At 46.1% G+C, this 20,205-nt stretch overlaps 1 protein-coding gene across 2 annotated transcripts; it reads left to right on the top strand.

The window, feature by feature from the left end:
- The first annotated feature begins 1,114 nt into the window (after positions 1-1,114).
- Positions 1,115-20,205, top strand: dlgap2a (discs, large (Drosophila) homolog-associated protein 2a). Of its 2 annotated transcripts, XM_062560401.1 has the most exons (10): positions 1,115-1,318; positions 2,197-2,356; positions 3,094-3,310; positions 9,857-9,916; positions 12,492-12,877; positions 16,182-16,270; positions 16,378-16,823; positions 17,028-17,119; positions 19,663-19,815; positions 19,969-20,205. In XM_062560401.1, exons 1-10 carry the CDS (start codon positions 1,281-1,283, stop codon positions 20,173-20,175), a joined length of 1,848 nt encoding a protein of 615 aa, XP_062416385.1. In that variant the 5' UTR covers positions 1,115-1,280; the 3' UTR covers positions 20,176-20,205. The 2 variants fall into 2 exon arrangements, with proteins under 2 accessions (XP_062416385.1, XP_062416384.1); XM_062560400.1 differs by lacking the exons at positions 9,857-9,916; positions 12,492-12,877; positions 16,182-16,270; ... (2 more) ...; positions 19,663-19,815; positions 19,969-20,205 and adding an exon at positions 5,027-9,107.

Raw genomic sequence — 20,205 nt, 5'->3', positions numbered from 1 at the left:
GATTTGACATAATGTAATTACTCATTTTAACACGGCGTGTGAGGATTTCTCAGATCTCAAGGTCAAAAGCTGCCTTCCCAACCATTGATTTGTGGCTGCACGGGACGTGTCGTGCATAGTTATCATAGTTTTTTTTTTTTTTTTTTTCATCATCACCCCTTTGTGTTCCCACGTTGAGTGCAACCCTTCATAGCGGCCTGCCTAATGTCCCTTTAAGAAGGGTGTCCACTGCTGCATTGAACCTTGGGCCGGCGGCGTGGACAGTATGCCGGAATAAAAAAAGTTGTGTGTGTGTGTGTTTTACAAGACAGAGTGAGCACGCACATCAACACTTTCATGTATTTCACAAGAAGAAGAAGAAAAAGCCGACACATGTTCCCTCCTCGTGCTCTCAGATTACTTGTGTCAGCGCCATGTCAGATCTTCTTTGTCCTCGTCCTTTGTCCTCGTTCCTTCTGTTCTCCGGCAGACAGTCGAGGCCCGGGTTCGTTTAGCCACGGACCGAGTGCTTTCATTGGCGGCGTGAAAAGGAGGGAAGTGGGAGATTCCCATTATCCCCTTGCCTTCACATGGGCCAACAATGGCAGTGCATTAGCGACCAGTCGGAAACATTAGAGGAAATTTGCTCTGGCGTGATTTGATAAAGGGCCAATGCATTGTGCAAACAGAGCATAATAGACATTTCCACAAGTCGAATGGATGAAGTATGCCTCAGCCTGTGCACTTATATCTGATCTGGTCAGCTATTAAAGTCCACTGAGTTTCATTTGCGATTCGAAGGATGCTTTTCTTTTCATTCTCACGTTTTGTGGCGCTGTGTAATTGTTATTTTGTGTGCAGCATTTCCGTCATCAAGTGCTTTGTAATGATGACAATAATGATCTGTGTGTATGTGTGTGTGTGAAAAAAAAAATCCTGCTCATAAAACACGCCTCATAAAGTTTTCCGTCTTTTCATGGTTCATTTGTAAGATATTGCCGTGACGTGGCGATTCTTACTGCCGGCGTGGTGCAACTGTAACACGACATGGCGCCCGTGTGGGTTGTGTTTCCCTCTCACCCCAATGTTTGCAGCCTCTTTGGTGGGGGAACCCCCCCCCCCCCCCCCCCCCCCCACCTCAAAGCAAACATTCGCTTCACCACAAATCCCACTACAGGGCCAGTTCCATCAGGCTTGTGTCCCAGCAGTGACGTCACCACCTCCATTCACCCTCCCAGTAACCCGTTGTTCTCTTCTTCTACCCCCACAGCTCTTACCGCCTGGACAAAATCAACAGTGACATGCGTAACTACATCACCAATTTCGCTGCAGACTTAAGGTGAATACGGGCGCCCAAACTCAGGACCGGTCAATGAGAGTTGGCCCGAGGGGAGGGGAGGGAGGGAGGGGAGGGGGGGGTGAGAGGGGGGTGTGAGTGATAACGCGGCGGCGAGCGCGGAACAGATCCGATTTCATTGCGCCGACGCGCCTTATTTCGCTTTTTTGTTGTTGTTGCCGCTTCCGGTCTTTTTTTTTACCTGGCTGCCAAACACCAGTGTTTATCTCGATTAAAAAAAAAAAAAAAAGCCCCCCCCCCCCCCCCCCGACACATCCCTGCCAGGCCATTAGAAACGGATATGGCGGAAGGAAACTCACTTTTGGTCGTTTCTCAGGCGGGACTCCTTTCTACTCGCATGTTTCCATTTGTCTTCTCTCCAGCAGATTTCAAACCCCGGGGCTCGGCTTTCTCTGCTGCGCTGCTGGGGGACGCACATTTAATTGACCCCCCCCCCGCCCCCCCGGGGTGCTCTCTGAAGTGCTTGCTCACTAACCAGCTCCTGTTTTGCATTTCCCTCATTTCCCAGCATTGATTGGGGTGTTTCAGCGCAACAGAAATCGAGCTGCCGTTTCTTTTTTTTTGAGGACGCGTTGTAGTGGTGCGAGAGAAACAAGAAGAGAAAGAGGAAAAAAAAAAAAGAGCGAGGCTCCCCTCTTGGGAGACCCCAAATGTCATAACTGTGTCCTTCTTAAGATTCAGGTTTTGCCCAGAGGAGAACACTTGGTTTGCCATCGTGGCACACCTGTAGCCACTGGTCAAACCGCCTCGGTTGTGAGTGAAAATTCCGATTTATTGACTCGACCCCGAAGGAAATCGTGCCCGTGGCTGAGGGAACTCACTCCGTGGCCGCTTCTCTCTCTCTCTCTCTCTCTGTTCAGTCAGAGCTACCACTTGCAAGCCGCCAGGGACATGCACCCGAGCATCGCCCTGGATCCCTCCGCCAACTACAACTCCCCCAAGTTTCGCTCCAGGAACCAGAGCTACATGCGGGCCGTCAGCACCCTGAGTCAGGCCAGCTGTGTGAGCCAAGTGAGCCAGGTGAGTCTCGACCCCTTTCAATTAGAAGCTATTCCGGGGGGAGGGGGGGGGGGCAGTGGTTTGTGCGCTGGGGGCTGCTGAGGGACCCTGAGGATTTATTTGAAGTCATTTCACCACAGAGTTGTTCATTTAAAACTTTAAAACCATTATTTGAACTCTCTTTTGTTGCATATGTTGTTTTTCAATACGCACACACCCCCCTTTTTTCTGGCTTAATTTCACTTACACACATTTGATATGACAGTTCATTGCACACTGTTTATTTGGATAGATTTAAAGACTCCAACAGGGGTTGTTAAGATATGCATCTCCCTCTTAAAAGAGAGGATTATTGATTTGTACAGAGTCTTAAAAGCTCAACTAAACACCTAATTCCAAATCCCAATAAAATGAGATGTTTATCTTTGATTCTGAAAAAACTCACTAGTTCCATCAATAGGAAACCAAAATGCTTCTGGTCAACATCAACCACAAAATATTTTCCCAGCAAACTCAAAGTAAGGTATGACCTTTGACCTTCATTAAGATTTACATCACGCTGTTTCCAAGCAATATTTTGTGTGACGTCATAAAAACAAATTCCCCATTGATCTCTCAGCTATCTTTTGCCTATTAGCTCATGTGCATTTAGGTTGATTTTAAGACCACAACGATTAGTTTTCTTCAGGTAAGCAAAGAGTTAACCCATCACATGCTCTACAATTGAGAAATTCCTCTGGCTTTGCTTGTTCTCACAGGTGAGTGAAACGGAAATGAACGGCCAGTTCGAGTCGGTGTGCGAGTCGGTGTTCAGTGAGGTCGAATCCCAGGCCATGGAGGCCCTGGACCTGCCCGGCTGCTTCAGAACCCGCAGCCACAGCTACCTGCGAGCCATCCAGGCCGGTTACTCCCAGGACGACGACTGCATCCCCCCCATGGGCTCCACGGTCACCTCCACCATCAGGGCGACCACAGGTACGAGCCTTTTCACGTCACCTCAACTTGCACAAGTTAGTGTGTGACATCCCGGATGTTGTTGTTGTTGTTTTAATTTGTACTCACAAATTAACACCAAAAGTTTAGATTTGGTACTGACATGTGTTAGTGGATGAACACACAGAGGAGTTGGGGCAACCCGGTTGCACTGTCAAAAAAGCTTCATGTCTCTGCATGAATCACTCTTGTGTGTTTCCATTGTTTTTTTCTGATGGGCGTAGCTACCACTCGTCAGCTGTGCTAGTTCATCCAACTGTATTTTCGATACAGTGCTTCATCTGCTCATCCATTGGATGCATCAGAGAGTAAAGCTATGAACCCTATTGAAAATCACAAAATGAAAATTGTCTGAAGAAAAAGATTATGACTGCTTTTCCCTTCTTTTTTTTGCTACTTTATTGCAAACAGGGCAAAGAAATGGTGGAATTGTTGTATGCAAAGTATGCATTGTTAACTTGTAAACCCAGTTCACATTTAAAATGTCACAACAAGGTTTCTTTGCACACCGAATTTTCACTTCACACAAATTATGTTGTGTCATTGCAACGCTCATGTTTACTCAAAATGAGATTGCATTTATAGAAGTGCACATTAATGTATCTAGACCTGGATGATGAATTATGTAATACTCACAATGAATAAACCAATAACTGAACTGTCACACTTGCTAGTCACATATACATAATATCACAAATGCAAACGTGTTACAATAAATCAAAAGCTACTCAGCTGAAACTTTCGATACAGAGCCTTGATTATAAATTGTAAGCTTCTGGAGTTTTCAACAATTCCCGTGACTGCTGGCTTTGCAGAGGAAACGATACGTCCTTGTGCAGCTCAAGAATGTGGGAAGAAAAGAAGAAAAGGTTTACGGATGAGAAGTCTGAGCGGATTTCACCTTCTCCCACAGTAGAACTAACCACATCGGTTTGAACTACAATAGGGAGGGTTGGAGGTGTGGCCATCTGGAACTGTGCTTGTGATCATCTCTTCGTACTGATAACGGTTTACTTTAACTGCTTTCTCAGTAGACTTTGATACATTTTCATTTTTAGGATACAGAGTTTGGTATTTTGGACGTGAGGCAATTGGCGCTGCGAATCAATCTGTCAAACTGGACCTCACTTTTTCAATAGGGTTCATACTATACTTCCTGGCTGATAGGAAACGGTTTGGAAGCTTTGCTCATCTTTGCCTCGTTTCATTGCACAAAGTACACATTTCTTTACCTCGACTGAAAGCAGACGAGCATGCAGGGATTGTTCTTACACCTCATTTATTAGAAATATTGTCCATTCTCTGCTATGTGTTCCAGGTGATAGAAGTTTCCGCTTTGTGCATTGAAAAGATGTAAAGAATGCATGCTACAAATTGAGGTTGAGAAGGCAGTGTAAACCATTAAAGGAAATGAGTCAAAATGGGAGTACTTTCCCAGTGTTACACTGGTTTTTAATAACATCATGTCGAACTATATTTCAGATTGTAAAAAAACCAAACTATAGTATACAGATGACAGAATTGGAGCAATATTTACAAGGTTAGCCATTAGTTAGATTTCTGCTATTATCTTATTTTGACTCATGGCATTCAGTGCATGATTTGATGTTACTGCTTTGTAGCAATAAAAAGCACATTCTCTCCAGCTGCTCACACCTGTGGCCGTATTACAGAGACATATTCATATTTGTCTTACAGATAGAAATTATGTGCGGGAAGACTCTTGTTTACCCGACCAGGCCAGTGTACTTGAGGATTTGGCAGGCGCGGCCCCTTTGGCTCATGACGATCTAGGCTGCCCCATCAGAAGAGACAGGCTTTACCAACAAGATAACATGGGCGCTACGGCCAAACCTCTGTCCGGACCGCCAGTTTCTCCGAGCCTCTTCAGATGCCCCAGATCTAATGCCCCATCACCAAAAGCCATCAAGGCCAGTATCAAAGAGTCAGCTACCTTGGCTGCAGCCATCAGCATGCAGTGGAAGGAAGAGGTCTCGGCCATGCGTCGAGAGCTGGCCGATCTAAGGAGGGACCTCTGTGTGGAGCTCCGTGCTTTCAACAGTAATTTCAACACTTTCACGCAGCATTACAACACTTGGTCTCCCCAAGGTGGCAACTTGGCTGCAGGAGCTGGGCGAGGTTTTGGTGGACGTGTCGGGGCAGGAACAGGGACGGCCCCGAGGGCAGGAGCAGGGTTGGGTGAAGGGGTGGGAGGACTTGGAACCTCAACGGCAGATGGAGGCACTGGATGCACCGGGGGAGCTAGAGAGAAGAAACCCCAAATATCCAAAGTGTCTGTGGGGACCCAGTCCAGAAGCAAGGTCCTGGTCCGGCAAAGCACCGCAGATGCAGCCGTCAATTGTCCAGAGGAGAAGGAAGAAAAGAAAGGTGCCCGCCGAAATCTACCAAAACAGCTCTCTATGGATCCAAGCATTCTTGCCTTTCCGCAGTCTATGTATGTCGAAAGTGCCATACCACTTTCTTTGGGTCCGATACTTCCAGGGTCCGTTAGGGCCGCAGAACCAGAGACAATTGATTTGACTGCTGTGCCCTCTAAAGCTAAGCCAGAAAAGAAACTAGAGCTAACCGATGATGCAACCGTGGGTTCATCTGGTACGGTTGTTAATGAGCCAGTCGCCACACATGGTACAGTGCCAGTTACCCCAGAAGCAGCCTTAGAGTGCCCGCCGTATTCTGTAACACTGGAACAAGAAGTTATAGTAACTCCACAGCTAATAAGTACAGGGCCAGCTAATGATTCCTATTCGGATATCGAACCATCTCACCTTGATTACATGAGATCCACAGACTCTGATCTAATTGAAAAAGGTAGGATACAGCTACCGAATCCAGTTCCCGTAGTTATTGTGTCTCCACCTGAGGAACATGATGATGAAATCATGTCAGATTCCGAGCCTCTGGATCCCATCCCTGTGGAGAAACATGATCTAGTCTCTCAAGACCCTGCTGCCGTGTCTTTGCCATATTCAGGATTAGATGATACAGATCCTGCAGACCCAACAGAATTGGAATCCAAACCATCAGACTTAGCAATAGTGCCCTCACCTGACCCTGTCAGTCAAGGCCCATTTTCATTATCTGATATACCCACACTTGATCTTGTTACTGCTCCATCATGTAATTTAGAGACTGACATCATATGTCCATCCATTGTGGTGTCAGAGTACCTTGACAATGATTCTCCTACAAGTCTAACTGAAAGTGACACAGATCCAGATCCCATTATAACCTTCCCAGATTATCATCCTGACTCTCCCTCAGAGCAAATGGCATCAGCAACTGCCTTTACTTTTGTAGAAACTCAACCCAACACTGACCCGGAGCCAGAGTGGCCACCCCTTCCTGAACCCCTTGATACAACCCCTATATATCATGCTGATCTAGTTCACTTTGACTTAGTCATGTTGACTTCCCTAGATCAAGATGATCTTGACTCCGTGTTCATGGACCCCGAACCAGATCCGTTTGACCTGAGCGTTGACTATCCATCTATTACAGAGGATTTCTTCTACCAATCACATTGTTCAAGTTCACCCCTACCCACTGTGGACCCTGCCACAGTGTGCCCCTTGGATCCTTCTCTGTCAACAGAACCTGTCCGTCTGGGTCCAGCTGTAGAGCATCGCTTAGCTCACACGCTTCAGGAAGTAGCCTCAGAATTACAAGAGAACCCACAACCAAAGGTCACTGTCACAATATCCCCTCCCAGTTCAGTATCTCCTGATACATCATTGGAAATGGACTTTGGACCGACAAGCCCAGTCCCGGATCCCCTTGAACCAGACACAGATTCAGCACCACCGGATCTTGAGGACATACCCTCAGTGGACCTTGCACCCAAAGACCCAGAGAATAAGATTGCAGAAACACTGGAGTGTATATCTGAATCCCAGGAGTATGGGGAACCGTTGGAAATAAAGGGCGCAGGTAGTCCGGAAACATCCTCAAGCGAGCAGGCCTTCCTGTGGTGCAGGTGGCAGAAGAGAGGCCAAAAACTAGAAATGATGCACAGGAGCGCCAGCGTGGAGCTGTGGAGCGGGAGATACGAGTACAACAGTGCAGAAATCTCATACGTGTCGCTCACTCTGTGAGCTCATACCTCATTTTTAGCAGACAAAATGTAGCTCAAAGTTTATTTATAGCTCACGGATTGTGGCTGTCAGTACGCTGTAGCGCACCGCACGGATCTAAATGCCATGTGGGCATTGGCATTCCAAGCAAGGACCTCCTCATATAAAAACCGGTATTATTCCATGAGAAAAAAAAGCACCAATGTCAAGGATTGCATCATGCAGCAAGAATGCGACGAACCCACGGTGGTGATAAATTAACGGAACAGCCCGGCTTTCAGGACATTTTTGAAAGCACTATGACTTTTTCTGAAGCTGCTGTCACCATTGATGTGAATCATCTTCCTGGACGGTTCTGCCTTTTTAAATCCATGGATACGCTAACAATGAATGTTCTTGTTTTGTCCATGTATTACATCAAAGACATTTTACATCTACTTTAAGAGACTCTGTTGTAAACTACACTGTTGTTTAATGTATACAAGGTCCTGATAAAAAACTCTCTGTTTATTGTCACTCTCGAATTGAGTGAAGTAAATCTTTGCAGTTATCATATAACTATAAGAACTCTCTGTTTACTATGTGAGCTGTTGGATGGACTATAAAGGGAAAGGGTGTGATGCTGTGAAATTTTGCACAAGCCTTGGCTGAGCTGGAATATTGTACTGTTAACAGAAAGTAAAATGTAACTCCAGTTATTCAAATGTGACAAACCAGTACAGTTATGGTATGTAGCCTCTTTGTACACGCACCAGACATACAGCCTATACACATACACACACACACACACAACCTTTCTGGACAATAATTATGAGGTTAGATTTATCTGGAAAATACACATTACATTAATAACAGGCCTTGTTGCGAGGTGATTTGTTAATTGATATCATCTCAATGCTCAGGAATCACAGACTAACAGTCTAGTGCTGGGACACAGGTGGAAAGACGCGTTGACTTGAACTCCTTCGTGAGAATAGGTGCACAACATGTGGGTACTTTTAACACGTGTGACACTGAATGATGAAAATGATGTTGTAATGGCGCATGAGAGACGGCCTCAATATTTTGTGCATTTCGTTTACAGTGCATCATTGTAATTATTTGGTTTCTGTTCATTGTTTCGTTTTCGACAGTCAGTCAGTGCGACGAAAGGAGCCGACATGCTCCAGAATACTCAGACTTCTGCTACCAGCAATGAACAACTCAAAAGCCAGGAAAATCACAAGATGTATCTGCGCTATCTGTCCGATTAAATGGGCTCTATATAGAATCGCCCACTGAAGTCTGTGCTCTAATAAAAGTGTGCTGGAACAAAAAGAATCTTTCAGCTGAACATCAGTGAGCCGCCAGAAAAGGATTTTCCTGTGTGCCGTCTCCCGAAATTGAATATGTGCAGAACACTTGGAAGTTTGATGAATTGACTGAATCTGAAAGGTTTTCAAAGGGGTTGGAAGTTAATTAGGTTGCATTGTTGTATTACTTTTGTTCATTGGCACCAAATGCACCACTTGCGTCCATTTTTAACTTTTCATTTGCAACCTAATTTCTTTTCCAAAACTACCACATAACTGATCCTCTACTGCAGTGGACTTCTGTTTATTCATTAGATATAATCCAGATATTGGAAATACTGCTTCAGGACAGTCACACAATAATATATATGCTTAAAAATCCTTTTGGCGCAGATGCAATGAGTAGTTGTGAAATGTTTGTTCATTTGAAGGTAAGTTGCAGGAAAGCGTTTTTACTTGAACACAGATTCACATCATATTATAAAAAGGCCTAACAAGGAAACCAATTAGTTCAGTGGCTTGCCAGAAGAGAGAACTGCTCTCATGCTGTTCCCATAATTGTTTCGATCGCGCTACGCACACATATTATTTTCTTTATTGAGAATGTCATGCAGTTTATGGGTGTAATTGCAGAAACATTGTCCGATTATGAGGTTTAATCAGGATCATGATCTTGCATCCGAATAAGCACTTAACACATAATACATGCATAGCGATAACGATGCTTTCATTAAACAGAAATGAACATGCATTCTTACACTATTATGAATATAAATGTCTTAACTAATATGGCATACCAGTATCAAGATGGACTCACATTTTCAAGAAATAATGAGTCTTAAGCTAGACTGCTGTTCTTTGGAATCTATTTTCTATATTGGGTGGTATTGTAAAAGTGTAGAATTTTCCGATTAGTGGTCAGGTCATGTTGGGTCAAGGGTCAACCTAAAAAAGACCTGTCTATCCCCAAAAAAACCCCATCAGAAATGTCAAATCCAAGTGCATGGTGATAGATGGAAAGAAGCAGTGTGCGTGCCGGTCGCTCGATGTCCACTCGGCGTCATGTTCTGTGCAGTAGATTGTGCTTTGTGTTTGGGCAGAAATGCCCGCTTCTCTGAATATCCACCCCACTCCCTTGTCTTCAGGGATCCAGTTCTGCCTCCCCTCCACCTGCAGCATCGATCGGACGCTCCAACAAACGCCAGGTAATGCGGATACCAAAGGGGGCGTCCTCCGTGGTTTCAATGCAAGACATTTCATTTAAAACTTTGAGTCGTCCCCAAGCAAGTAGATGTTAAGCACCTGTTTAAATATGGCATGTGATATTCTAACTAGCAGTTGGGATTTCATTGATTCATGAAATGAATCATTCACGTATGGCTTTCATGAAGCACTTGGCTTGATCGCAGCTCTGAGGAAGAAGGTCCGTCTTTCCACAGAAACAATAGCGCCTCGCGTCAAAATGTCTATAATTGCTGCTGAAGGGTTGTTTAGTTTCATCGCAATCTTTAAACTTTTTGTAAACCATCCACGGTCTGTTAAGTGAGTCTGTCTTATTTGAATCTATACTTTTTCTAACGGTAAGCTGGGGTTAGCCGCCGGGCCTCCCTCACCCTGCCTCGCCCCCGCCATCCTCTGCATATCCTTAAAAGCCTGCTGCAAAACAAACTGCAGCGTTTCCTTAACAGGTGATAAATCCAATGGAGAAGAAAGAAACTCGTAACGACGCTTCACTCAGCCCCCTCCCTCTCCCCCACCCCCCCCCCCCCCCTCCCTCATGTTAGCATACAAGCCAGTCCTGATAAATAGAGAGCTCCAACAAAGATGGAGCGGTTAAATCACTGCCTTTGTGTCTCACGTTAATCAAACCCACTGGCACTGTGCTAGTTGTTTTACTGGCACTGTGTGTGTGTCTGTGTGTGTGTGTGAGAGAGAGATTAAATGGAATATTCATATTTAATACATTAAGGAGCTTCTAAAGATGCCGCCGTGGTTGAGAAAGCTTTTTTTTTTAAGCTGTACTCAGTGAACATACTTCCATGCTAAGACAAGGAGACACCCTGCTGCCATGGAGATGTTTACAGAAGCACATTGAGGAGACGTCGTTAAGACGCTGAGCTTCTCTCTAAGATCTTTAGACTTGCATGCCGCGTGAATCGTTGGTCGCTAACTTAGACCTCAGTTTCCCACAGTCTTTTAGGAACGTTATTCCTTCATACCCCCTTCAAAGCAGTTTGTGTTTTGTTTTTTTTTAGATTATAGTGGCTGATTTTGTTAATAATGCGCAGCCTCTCCCTGCCGGATGGAATGTAAATGCCGGGTACCGCTGCCACCGCGATGAGATGGGAGCAAGAATTATGGCTCCTTTTTGCTCGACTGACCGGCTTTATAATGGCTCTATTTTGGTCCTCCTGCTGAATCATGCCCCCTGAATGGGTCATCTCTTTCCCACTTCTTTCTCTACTCCTCGCTGCCTGATTTATCTTCGCTCTCAACACACCAAAAACTCTCCCTCTCGTCCTCTTCGGCACGGACCTGCTCTCCTGTCCCCGCTCTCACCTCTGCATCTCTATTTTCTCTCCTCCGTGCTCTCCCCTAATGCATGAAGTCCATTTTATGAATGGACAGCGGCAGCATGAGTCATGAAGCCCCCCCGCCCCCCCCCCCCCTCCCACCCGACGTCCGGCTATTTATGAACGCAACCAAACGCTGAATGAAAAAACGGCCCCAAAGGCTTTCACGGGTTTGAGGTGAAGCCCCGGCTGTTATGTCTTTAAAAAAAAGCAGCTCATCAACTTAAAACAGATCACATTTTGAACTTGCGATGACCTTCTGGGTTAAGAAAGCAATTTGAAACACGTGACTCAGGCACTCTCAGCTTCGATCGAACCCGCAGCGAGCAAAGCATGCGCTTCAGATGCTTCAGATGCTTTTCTGCCAAAGCCTCGTTTGAAAAGAAAGACACAGTCAGCTTAGAAGCCGCTTGTGACCAGCTCCTCGGGCCCTTCTCTCTGTGGAATACGTCCGTATTCTCATTTGCACTTGAAATAAGGGATCCCCTCCTCTTTCTGTTGTGAAATGGACAGAAAAATAAGATGAAATAAGATAAGAGGCTCCTCACCGGGCTCCTCCACACACGAGTGCTCTTGATTACTTTGGAGTATTTTGTACCGGCATCGTCATTGTGTCGTTTTGAGTGACTTCAAACTCCACGTTACTCCATCGAATCCCGCAAAATATATATATATATATATATATATATATATATATATATCCCTCTCCTACAAAGCCACATTTTCACACCACCAAACCACACTTATTTTAAAACATATACAGGCGTCGTGAACAGAAGGTCCTCACTTGGATTGATAGCGTGAGCTTGGACACGTTTAGTCAGTGGCATCAAGTTGTGAAACAAACGGCGTTGCTGCCTAATGCCCCATCATAATTGGCTTGTTACATTAGCTCGTACGCTAATGAGGTCGTCGGGCGATGAAAGTGAGCTAATTGAGTGACAACATTCATCAATAATCCACCGGAAAGCACTGTCCTGAAACAGCTTGTCGTCACACAACCCCGTTCCATGTGTCGGTGAGAAACAAATATTTGGTGTTAAGTCGAATTTTTTCCTCTCTTACGGGGTTTACTCTTTAGCTGTGGATGAAGTGTAATTGAACTTTTCACACTAGATGCAGCGTTGCGTAACGGCACGATAATATGAATGCAGCATTTGAATGATAAAAAAAAAAGACTTAATATGTTTTTTTACCTTTTTCCCAGCCATCACCTACACCACCAACTACAAGAAGGCCCCTCCTCCCGTCCCGCCCCGTACCACTTCCAAACCCCTCATCTCCATCACGGCCCAGAGCAGCACCGAGTCCACCCAGGACGCCTACCACGAGGGGCGCCACCCTCGCGGCGGGATGTGGGCCCCCGACGGGCTCAGCCTGGCGCTGAATGCGGGCCGGGCCCTCTATAACTCCACCGACAGCCTGGACAGCACCAAGGCTGTGACCATAGCCATGGAGGCCGCCGGGGTCATGGCCGGAAAGAGGCACCCGTCCACCGACAGCCACAGCTCGGTGCTCACCTGCGACAAGGCCGTGCTGGTGTCGAAGGCCGAGGAGTACCTGAAGACGCCCCGATCCTCCATAGGGATACAGGTCAGAGCGCGCTCCCACGCGGGGAGACCTGCGACCTCGAATGCATGCAAATCCAGGTCAAAAGTTTCGTTCGTTTGAAAAAACGTGAACCTTAAAGTTTTGGTCTTAAACATTGAAAAATACAGGGTTTTGACTCTGTTTTAAATATATATATATATATATATTATTATTTTTGTATTCATACACACCCATTTACAGTTGATGCCCCGCCCCCTACGCCACATCAGGTTTAAATGTCTGAATGTGTGAAAATATAAAATCTGCAACCGAAAAATATAGTGAAATATTTAGTGAATATCAAAAAATAAATACAAGTGAAAAAGTTATAAAACTGAGTCAAAACTATATTCAACCTAAAAATACATTTCGTGCGCTTATTTATATTTTGAATACCTTGGTGTATTTTTCAATGTTCAAGACCAAAACTTCCACTTTCAGGTTCACATTAGTTTTTCCAATGAACAAAACTTTGGACCTGGATTTGGCTCCACACGTGAAGAAACACACAAACGCACACGTGCATTCAACTCAGGGGGCAATGTTCCCTCTCAAGAAGCTAAAAATATATGGAGAGTGCGTCACCTCGCCGCGGTCCGTCCATTTAAGACTCAACTGGTGCCGCAGAAGGTTTGTAGTGAATGGTTCACTCACTGCTCCTCCATTTACTAAAACCCTCCTCTCTCTCTCTCTCTCTCTCTCTCTCTCTCTCTCTCTCTCTTTTTCCCACCTGAGCGGAGGTTCACAACCACGGCGCCACTTTATCAGAGCAGACTCTCAAAGGCATTGTGTGAATTTTAGATTTTCAAAAGCATCGCTGGCGTCTTTTTTTTTTGCTCTTTGCATTGTTAGTGGTTGTTTTTATGGGGTTCTTTTTCCTGTTTTTAAAGCCTAAATCTTTAGGTCGTTACTTCCCCTCGTCCGCCTCTAGTTTCTTTCATCTCTCCCTGTGTGCTCAGTAATGAATGCTATTTACTCAGCCCCACACCCAAAATTACACAGGAGCCATTGGCTGTCATACTGGGGAGCCGGTCAGCGAAATGAAGTAAATTGATCCTGCTCCGCTCTCTCACATCGTTGTCTCGCATCCAAAAGAAAGAAGTATAGAAGTAATGTGTTTAAATGGAAGCCATTCAAACACATTACTTCTAGGAGCCTATGGCTTTCAAACCCTCCACCTCCAGCGACGTGTGTTGATGCGACAATGACTTTCACACCTGATGCAGGTGCAGTAAATGTCTGCATTGACAGAAACATCAAAGGGGGGCAGAGATGTGGATGAGGCAGCTTCTACATCGTAGTTTCTGGGAGTTTGCATAAAGGACACTGAGGTGAATTTTGTCTTATTCATATTCAGTGAATTCAATACACAAGAGGGGGGGGGGATTCAGAAGCCAAATCAATACATTCATACTCAATTTGTCTCATTTTGATTTCTTTTGGATTAACAAGAAAAAATGTATTTATAGTTTATGTAAAACGGACTTGTTATCCTCCTTTAGAAAGCATTCAGTGAGACCATATTGGGAAATAATAGTAACAGTAATGCGTTACTTAATTTCCTAATAATTTCCAAGGATATTTTCTAAATCTTTTCCATTCCGATTCTAATTTACAGTTAATTATTTCAAATATAATTTGGTTTGTTTACACGCAGCTGAGAACTACTGCTTTTAAAGTCACATATAATATTTCATTTTTCACACTTCAATACGGAAACCACCGAGTTGTTGTCTGCTTAGATGAGATGGCGACAAGGCGTCGCAGCAGGCAGCTCAAGGGGCAAGTTTTGATTTCCCTATGAAGCAGATGTCTTCATCCTGCATCGGCTTAGTATCTCCTGGCCAATCAGTGTGCTTCTCCGCCGGCATCGTTGACCTCCGTTAGCCTGCCGCTGTGTCGATTGGTTGTTTTCCGGTTTGACGCCTCCATGCCGGAGAGGGTCAGCGTGTCTTTGACCTTTCGACCTTTCGACCACTTCCCGTTGTCCTTAAGGACTCCTTCGTACAACAGAGCCATCAGCTAAAGTACAGGCGTGTTTGTGTTCCAGGGTGCAAAATTGTTGCATCTACAGAAATGGCTTTTAATCGGAGGATTTAAGTCGAACATTTTAACCCTTTAAGCACATCACGGGGAAAATGTCACCAGGTGGCGTTTCTTGTGTTCTGGCTTCCTCACATGTGCTGACGATGAGACTGTATGTAATTACTGATGCAGTGTGTCTGTGTGTAACTCATTCTGTTTTCTGGTTTTTACACATGGGCGCCCTGTGAGTGCCTCATGAGCTGAAGGTCCGTCGATGCCCGAGGATCTAAAGGGCCTCGTGTGGCTATTTGTGGCTCTTCCACTGGCTCTCGTTTGGATGGGGAAGGCCTCGTGGTGATTATTGTTGGTAGGACAGGAATAATCAGATATTCTAGCAGCCGTTTGAGGATTTTCTCGGGCTCAGTGGTGCTAAGATTTTTAATTGGCGCCGAACGCAGAGCGCGTCTGAGGCAGATGGGAATGTCATTCGTGTCCTATTATCGATCTTCGGTCACTAACCGAAAAATTGGATGGCATGTCTCTCATTATACGGTCCTGGGCTGGGCAATATATTTATTTAAAAACCATGACATGAGAACAGATTCTGGATATCCTATTATGGCGTAATACGTGTCTTTCCAGCTTAAAAAGGCTGCATCGCAGTTTTTTTCCATTCTGTTTTAGCGGCCCAATTCCATAATTATTGATCAACATATTTTGTAAAGCCCCTTCAAACAGTCGGATACAGATGGATAGAAGTTGGACGGTGAGACACGGGGCTCCTCCCTCACATCCCATAATAACCACTAACGCTGGCCTATCCGTCACTGTGTGGTCGCACAGCGGCGGGTACTTGACAAGATCGATCCACACTTTTCAACTTTGAGTACTGAACATTTTTCTTTTTTTTTGCCTTTAGTTCAACAGTTTCCTATTTGCACATTGAGTAGACATGGACACCACAAGTTATACATTAAATGACACAAAGCTGACAATCACATGGGAGCAAATGTGGTGATTGTTTGATCACCGTGTGTTGTGCAATACAACATACAGCACATTCTACTTTTTCTCATTTTTTAGAACCTAAAATCAAGGAAACCTCCTCCGTCTCTTGGCCTTTGCTGCCTCCATAAATCACGCAGTGTTTACTTTCCGACAGCCTGTGCACAGTTAAGCTGCTCCGTCCGGTACCGAGCCAATAAAGCCCGAACGGACCCCGGGGGTCCGTGTGGAGGCTTGCATAACGAGAACCACCGGTTGGTTTGTCTCGTTTCTTCAGGTCGAAGCGGCCACGGACTCCGAGTCCGAAAGCAAAGGTCTGCGAGAGTACCACTCCGTTGGGATCCAGGTGGAGGACAACAAGAAGGGGTGAGCTAACGGTCCTGTGATTTGAAGCTCATCAGAACCCCTGTCTTCCATCTCGCCGTTAGCGGGCCCAGCACGCGTTAATACGTCCTTTTCCCCCCCAACCGCAGACAAGGCCGCTTCAAGCGCTCCAACAGCGTGACGGCGGCGGTGCAGGCCGACATGGAGCTGGAGGGCTTCCCCACCATGGAGGACAAGGGCCTGCAGTTCGGCGGCGGCTTCCAGCGGCACTCGGAGCCCAGCACGCCCACGCAGTACGGCGCGGTGCGAACCGTGCGCACCCAGGGGCTCTTCAGCTACCGCGAGGACTACCGCGCCGCCTCCGCCGAGCCCTCCAGCCCCCGGGAGAGCAGCGGCGAGGGGCCCGGCTGGCAGCTGGAGCCGCCCTCCCCGAGGAAGGGCGCCGCCTCGCCCGGCGACTCCGGCCGGGCGTTGCCCTCCCTGAGGAGGGACGGGAGCTGGTTCATGCAGCTTCTCCACACGGAGACCAAGAGGATCGAGGGCTGGTGCAAAGAGATGGAGGCCGAGGCCGAGGAGAACGACCTGTCGGAGGACAGTGAGTGCTGTAATAATGTAATAATGATATTCATCATTTAAGAATGAATATGCCAATTATGGCAATTTCACCCAAATAGAAAGAAAATAGTGAGGCCAGGATATTATGGACGGGGCATACATGCAGGAGGCGGGGCTTCTTGTTTGTCATGTACTGCACTGCATCAGTTAATATGTCCTGTGTGTGTGTGTGTGTGTGTATTAGTCCTAGGTAAAATCCGAAGTGCAGTGGGAAGCGCCCAGCTGCTCATGTCCCAGAAATTCCAGCAATTCTACTGGCTGTGTCAGCAAAACATGGTAAGAAATCCACCCGCGGGAGTTCGGCTTTTTCGTTGATAACGACAACAGAAAGCAACACAAACAACATTTTTTTTGGGCCAGGTGTGATCACGTCCACATGATCACACGCAATCGTCGACCACTGGACAGTCTTCACGCAGCCCTGCGTGATTTAATTCTAACCGTCCATGAAGGGTAAAGCGTCCAACGAAAAAAAAAAGCTTTAGAAAATGCATAAATGTGGGAGAAACAAACCAGCTGCCTTTTTCATTATTCAAACCACTAAATTATCCATTTTTCTCCGCGTTGCTTTTCGTGCGAAGCCTTTGAAGAAAAGTTTCTCTTTGTTATTTCCACGGCGATAGAGGGGTACTTAGCTTTTCAAAGTCCATGTAACGCTCTGGTAAAGCTTCAGATGAACATCCGAAAGCAGAGACGCTCTCCGCTCTCTCCTGTACGCGTACATCAGAAAACATCACATTTAAATGTTCAAGCCGCCGCGCGAACAAAGCAAACCAAAACTGTCACGAGAAACAATTCCACACTCCTTTGTGCGTCCCTCGGCCTTCAGCAGACGTTTGATGCTTCAGCCGGGCGCTGACCAGCTGAATCACAGCTTCTGAGTTGAATTCTTCTGAGTTGTTCTGAGATGAATTGCATGGACAACGCGGAACAATACGTCACCGTGGCAGCGACGATTCCATGTGCAATGAGATGCAACATTTTCTCTGCACGTACTCACTTAATTTCACGTTTAGTTCAGGCTTTGGCCTTAGTGGGAGGCGAAATGAACGTCCCTCAAATTGGCCGCTTAAAAAGACATCTAATTTCTTCACACCTGGATGCGGTTCCGGATTCAGAAAGGCTCCCCCGACGTGAGACGGGCGGTGTTCATCCCTGGGAGGAGATGCGGGATTAAAAAGCGCACACTTTCCGCTGGGCGGCTTAAAAAGCCGACGACTTCGTCCAAATCTGCCCCGTTTCCCTGGGAATGTGCAGCGGGGAGGCGTCTGAGGCTGTTCTGCAGAACATCGCGAGTTCGAGGGTCAGAATAAAGCCGATGAAGTGCAGAGGCTCCAACTTGGCAATTAAAGATAACCGAAATGTGCTCTGTTGCCTGCTTACCTTGATGGACTCCTTCCAGTGAGATTTATATTCATTATTTGGTATAAAAAGGAGAATTATTATAATCTTGTAATGTTATGACAATATCACTATTATAATATTATGTCAAATTAGGAGGACTTAGAGACCAAAGGAGATATTTTTTAAATAACTGTCAACATTAATCCCAGTATCACTGACACAATAATGAGGAATAATTTGTCTAAAATAATCGGATTCAATCATTTGTAACCAAAGGAAAGCTGAATAAAAAGGTGCTTTTCTTTCACATCTTTCAGTTGTTCATTGTGAAGCATTTAGCTTTTATAAGATCATAGCATCTTAGCATTTAGCATCACATATATTGTTTGTTAAAATTCTGTAGTACGACGGGACATCATGCAGGAAAATCCACTAGGGACCAGAAAAAACGAAATGATAATAAATACATGACTGATAAAATGAAGCATGGGAACTAACAGGCACACTTTTTAATGCATTACTCCATCAGACAGCTGCACCCCTTGCCAGCTGATCTAAATGCCATGAGATCTTGGGGTGGGCGGGGGGGGCGGGGGGGGGCCGTCTCTGTTGTAATCGAGTCAACGCGTCCCATCGCAGTTTTAAATTGCTGAATCCTCGGGGCTTTGAGACCGACGGGAAGAAATCCAAAACTGGGACAGCAGGTAAAGCACTAAAACTCTGCAAAGCAATAAATATGTGCGACCACTTTACTTTCAAACCACCACTGCAATCAGCCCTAGCTATTAGCATTATGTCTATGCATCTCACAGACATATCAGCCCACGTCGCCATCCTACACCTCGTTTTGTTAAACATTAAAACTATGTGAGATGTTTGAGAGGTCAAGTAGGTAGGTGTGTATTTATAGTCATAGGTCGCACTCAGTGATTAATAGTGATGCAGCTTGTTGTTCTTTACCAGCATCTCTGTTCATAATTAAATCTAAAAGGAGGATTCGGTGACTTTTTGTGGCTTGTGATTCATTTGACCTAAAATGACCTAATGAAATCTATTATTAGGGGCATTGGAACAGAATCCCATGACTAAACAAAGCTTGCAGCGACTGCGGCCCTTCGCTCCTCGGCAGGATGTTTGTTTTTATGTCATGAATAAAGGCGACGAAAAGACCGAACTGACAACAAGATGATTATTATTTCTGGGCTCATTCTTTGAAATAAGTTAAGATTGGTCTCCATCACAAGCTGTTATCCATCATTTCAACCGAACCCCCCCCCCCCCCGCCCCCCCCCCAAAACTGGCGTTGGTGCATCTTTTGGTGAGTCTGACGAGGACATCTAGTGGCTCCAAGCGGAATGTTCAGTAACTTGTGTCTTTTGAATGTACCGCGTGAGTTTGGAGGAAGCCCAACAATGATTATCATGTGGACTGCATCGGACCGACCCGACGTGAGGCGTGTCTTCTCCCCCCGGCAGGACCCCAGTGCCATGCCGCGGCCCACCTCTCAGGACCTCGCCGGCTTCTGGGACCTTCTGCAGCTCTCCATCGACGATGTCACCATGAAGTTTGACCGGCTGCAGCAGATTAAGAAAAACAACTGGAGGCCCGTGGACAGCCCGGAGAAGAAGGTGAGGGACTAAGACAAAGACATCATTTTGATGTAAACTTCAAACAACATACCCTTCTCTTCTCAGACCCATGTGGTACATGTGCAGACCCCAAGTAAATTGTTGAAGTGGGCGGTCCAAAAACCCCTTGGTAATCCTCTCCTTCTCCTAAAGCCACCAGCTCCTGTACCAAAGAAGGCGGTTCGACAGCGGAGCCTGGTGACCCGGGAGAAGTCCCTGGACCTCCCGGACCGGGGCCGGCAGGAGGCCCGCCGGAGGCTCATGGCGGCCAAGCGGGCCGCCTCCTTCCGGCAGGACTCGGCCTCGGAGCGGGCGGACAGTATCGAGATCTATATCCCCGAGGCTCAGACTAGACTTTGAGACCAACGGGGCTGCAGGGGGTTTGAGGGG

The sequence above is a fragment of the Pungitius pungitius genome, unplaced genomic scaffold, assembly GCF_949316345.1.
Source record: "Pungitius pungitius unplaced genomic scaffold, fPunPun2.1 scaffold_65, whole genome shotgun sequence".
In the NCBI taxonomy this organism is placed as follows: Eukaryota; Metazoa; Chordata; class Actinopteri; order Perciformes; family Gasterosteidae; genus Pungitius; species Pungitius pungitius.
The sequence above is the reverse complement of the archived record's forward strand: the minus strand, read 5'-3'. Positions and strand labels throughout refer to the sequence as shown.

Excerpts from the sequence above, each read along its gene's own strand:
- dlgap2a (XM_062560400.1), top strand. The coding sequence starts at position 1,281 with ATGCGTAACTACATCACCAATTTCGCTGCAGACTTAAG. Across the intron at positions 2,357-3,093 it reads GTGTGAGCCAAGTGAGCCAG|GTGAGTGAAACGGAAATGAA; the intron begins GTGAGTCTCGAC and ends TTGTTCTCACAG. Across the intron at positions 3,311-5,026 it reads CACCATCAGGGCGACCACAG|ATAGAAATTATGTGCGGGAA; the intron begins GTACGAGCCTTT and ends TTTGTCTTACAG.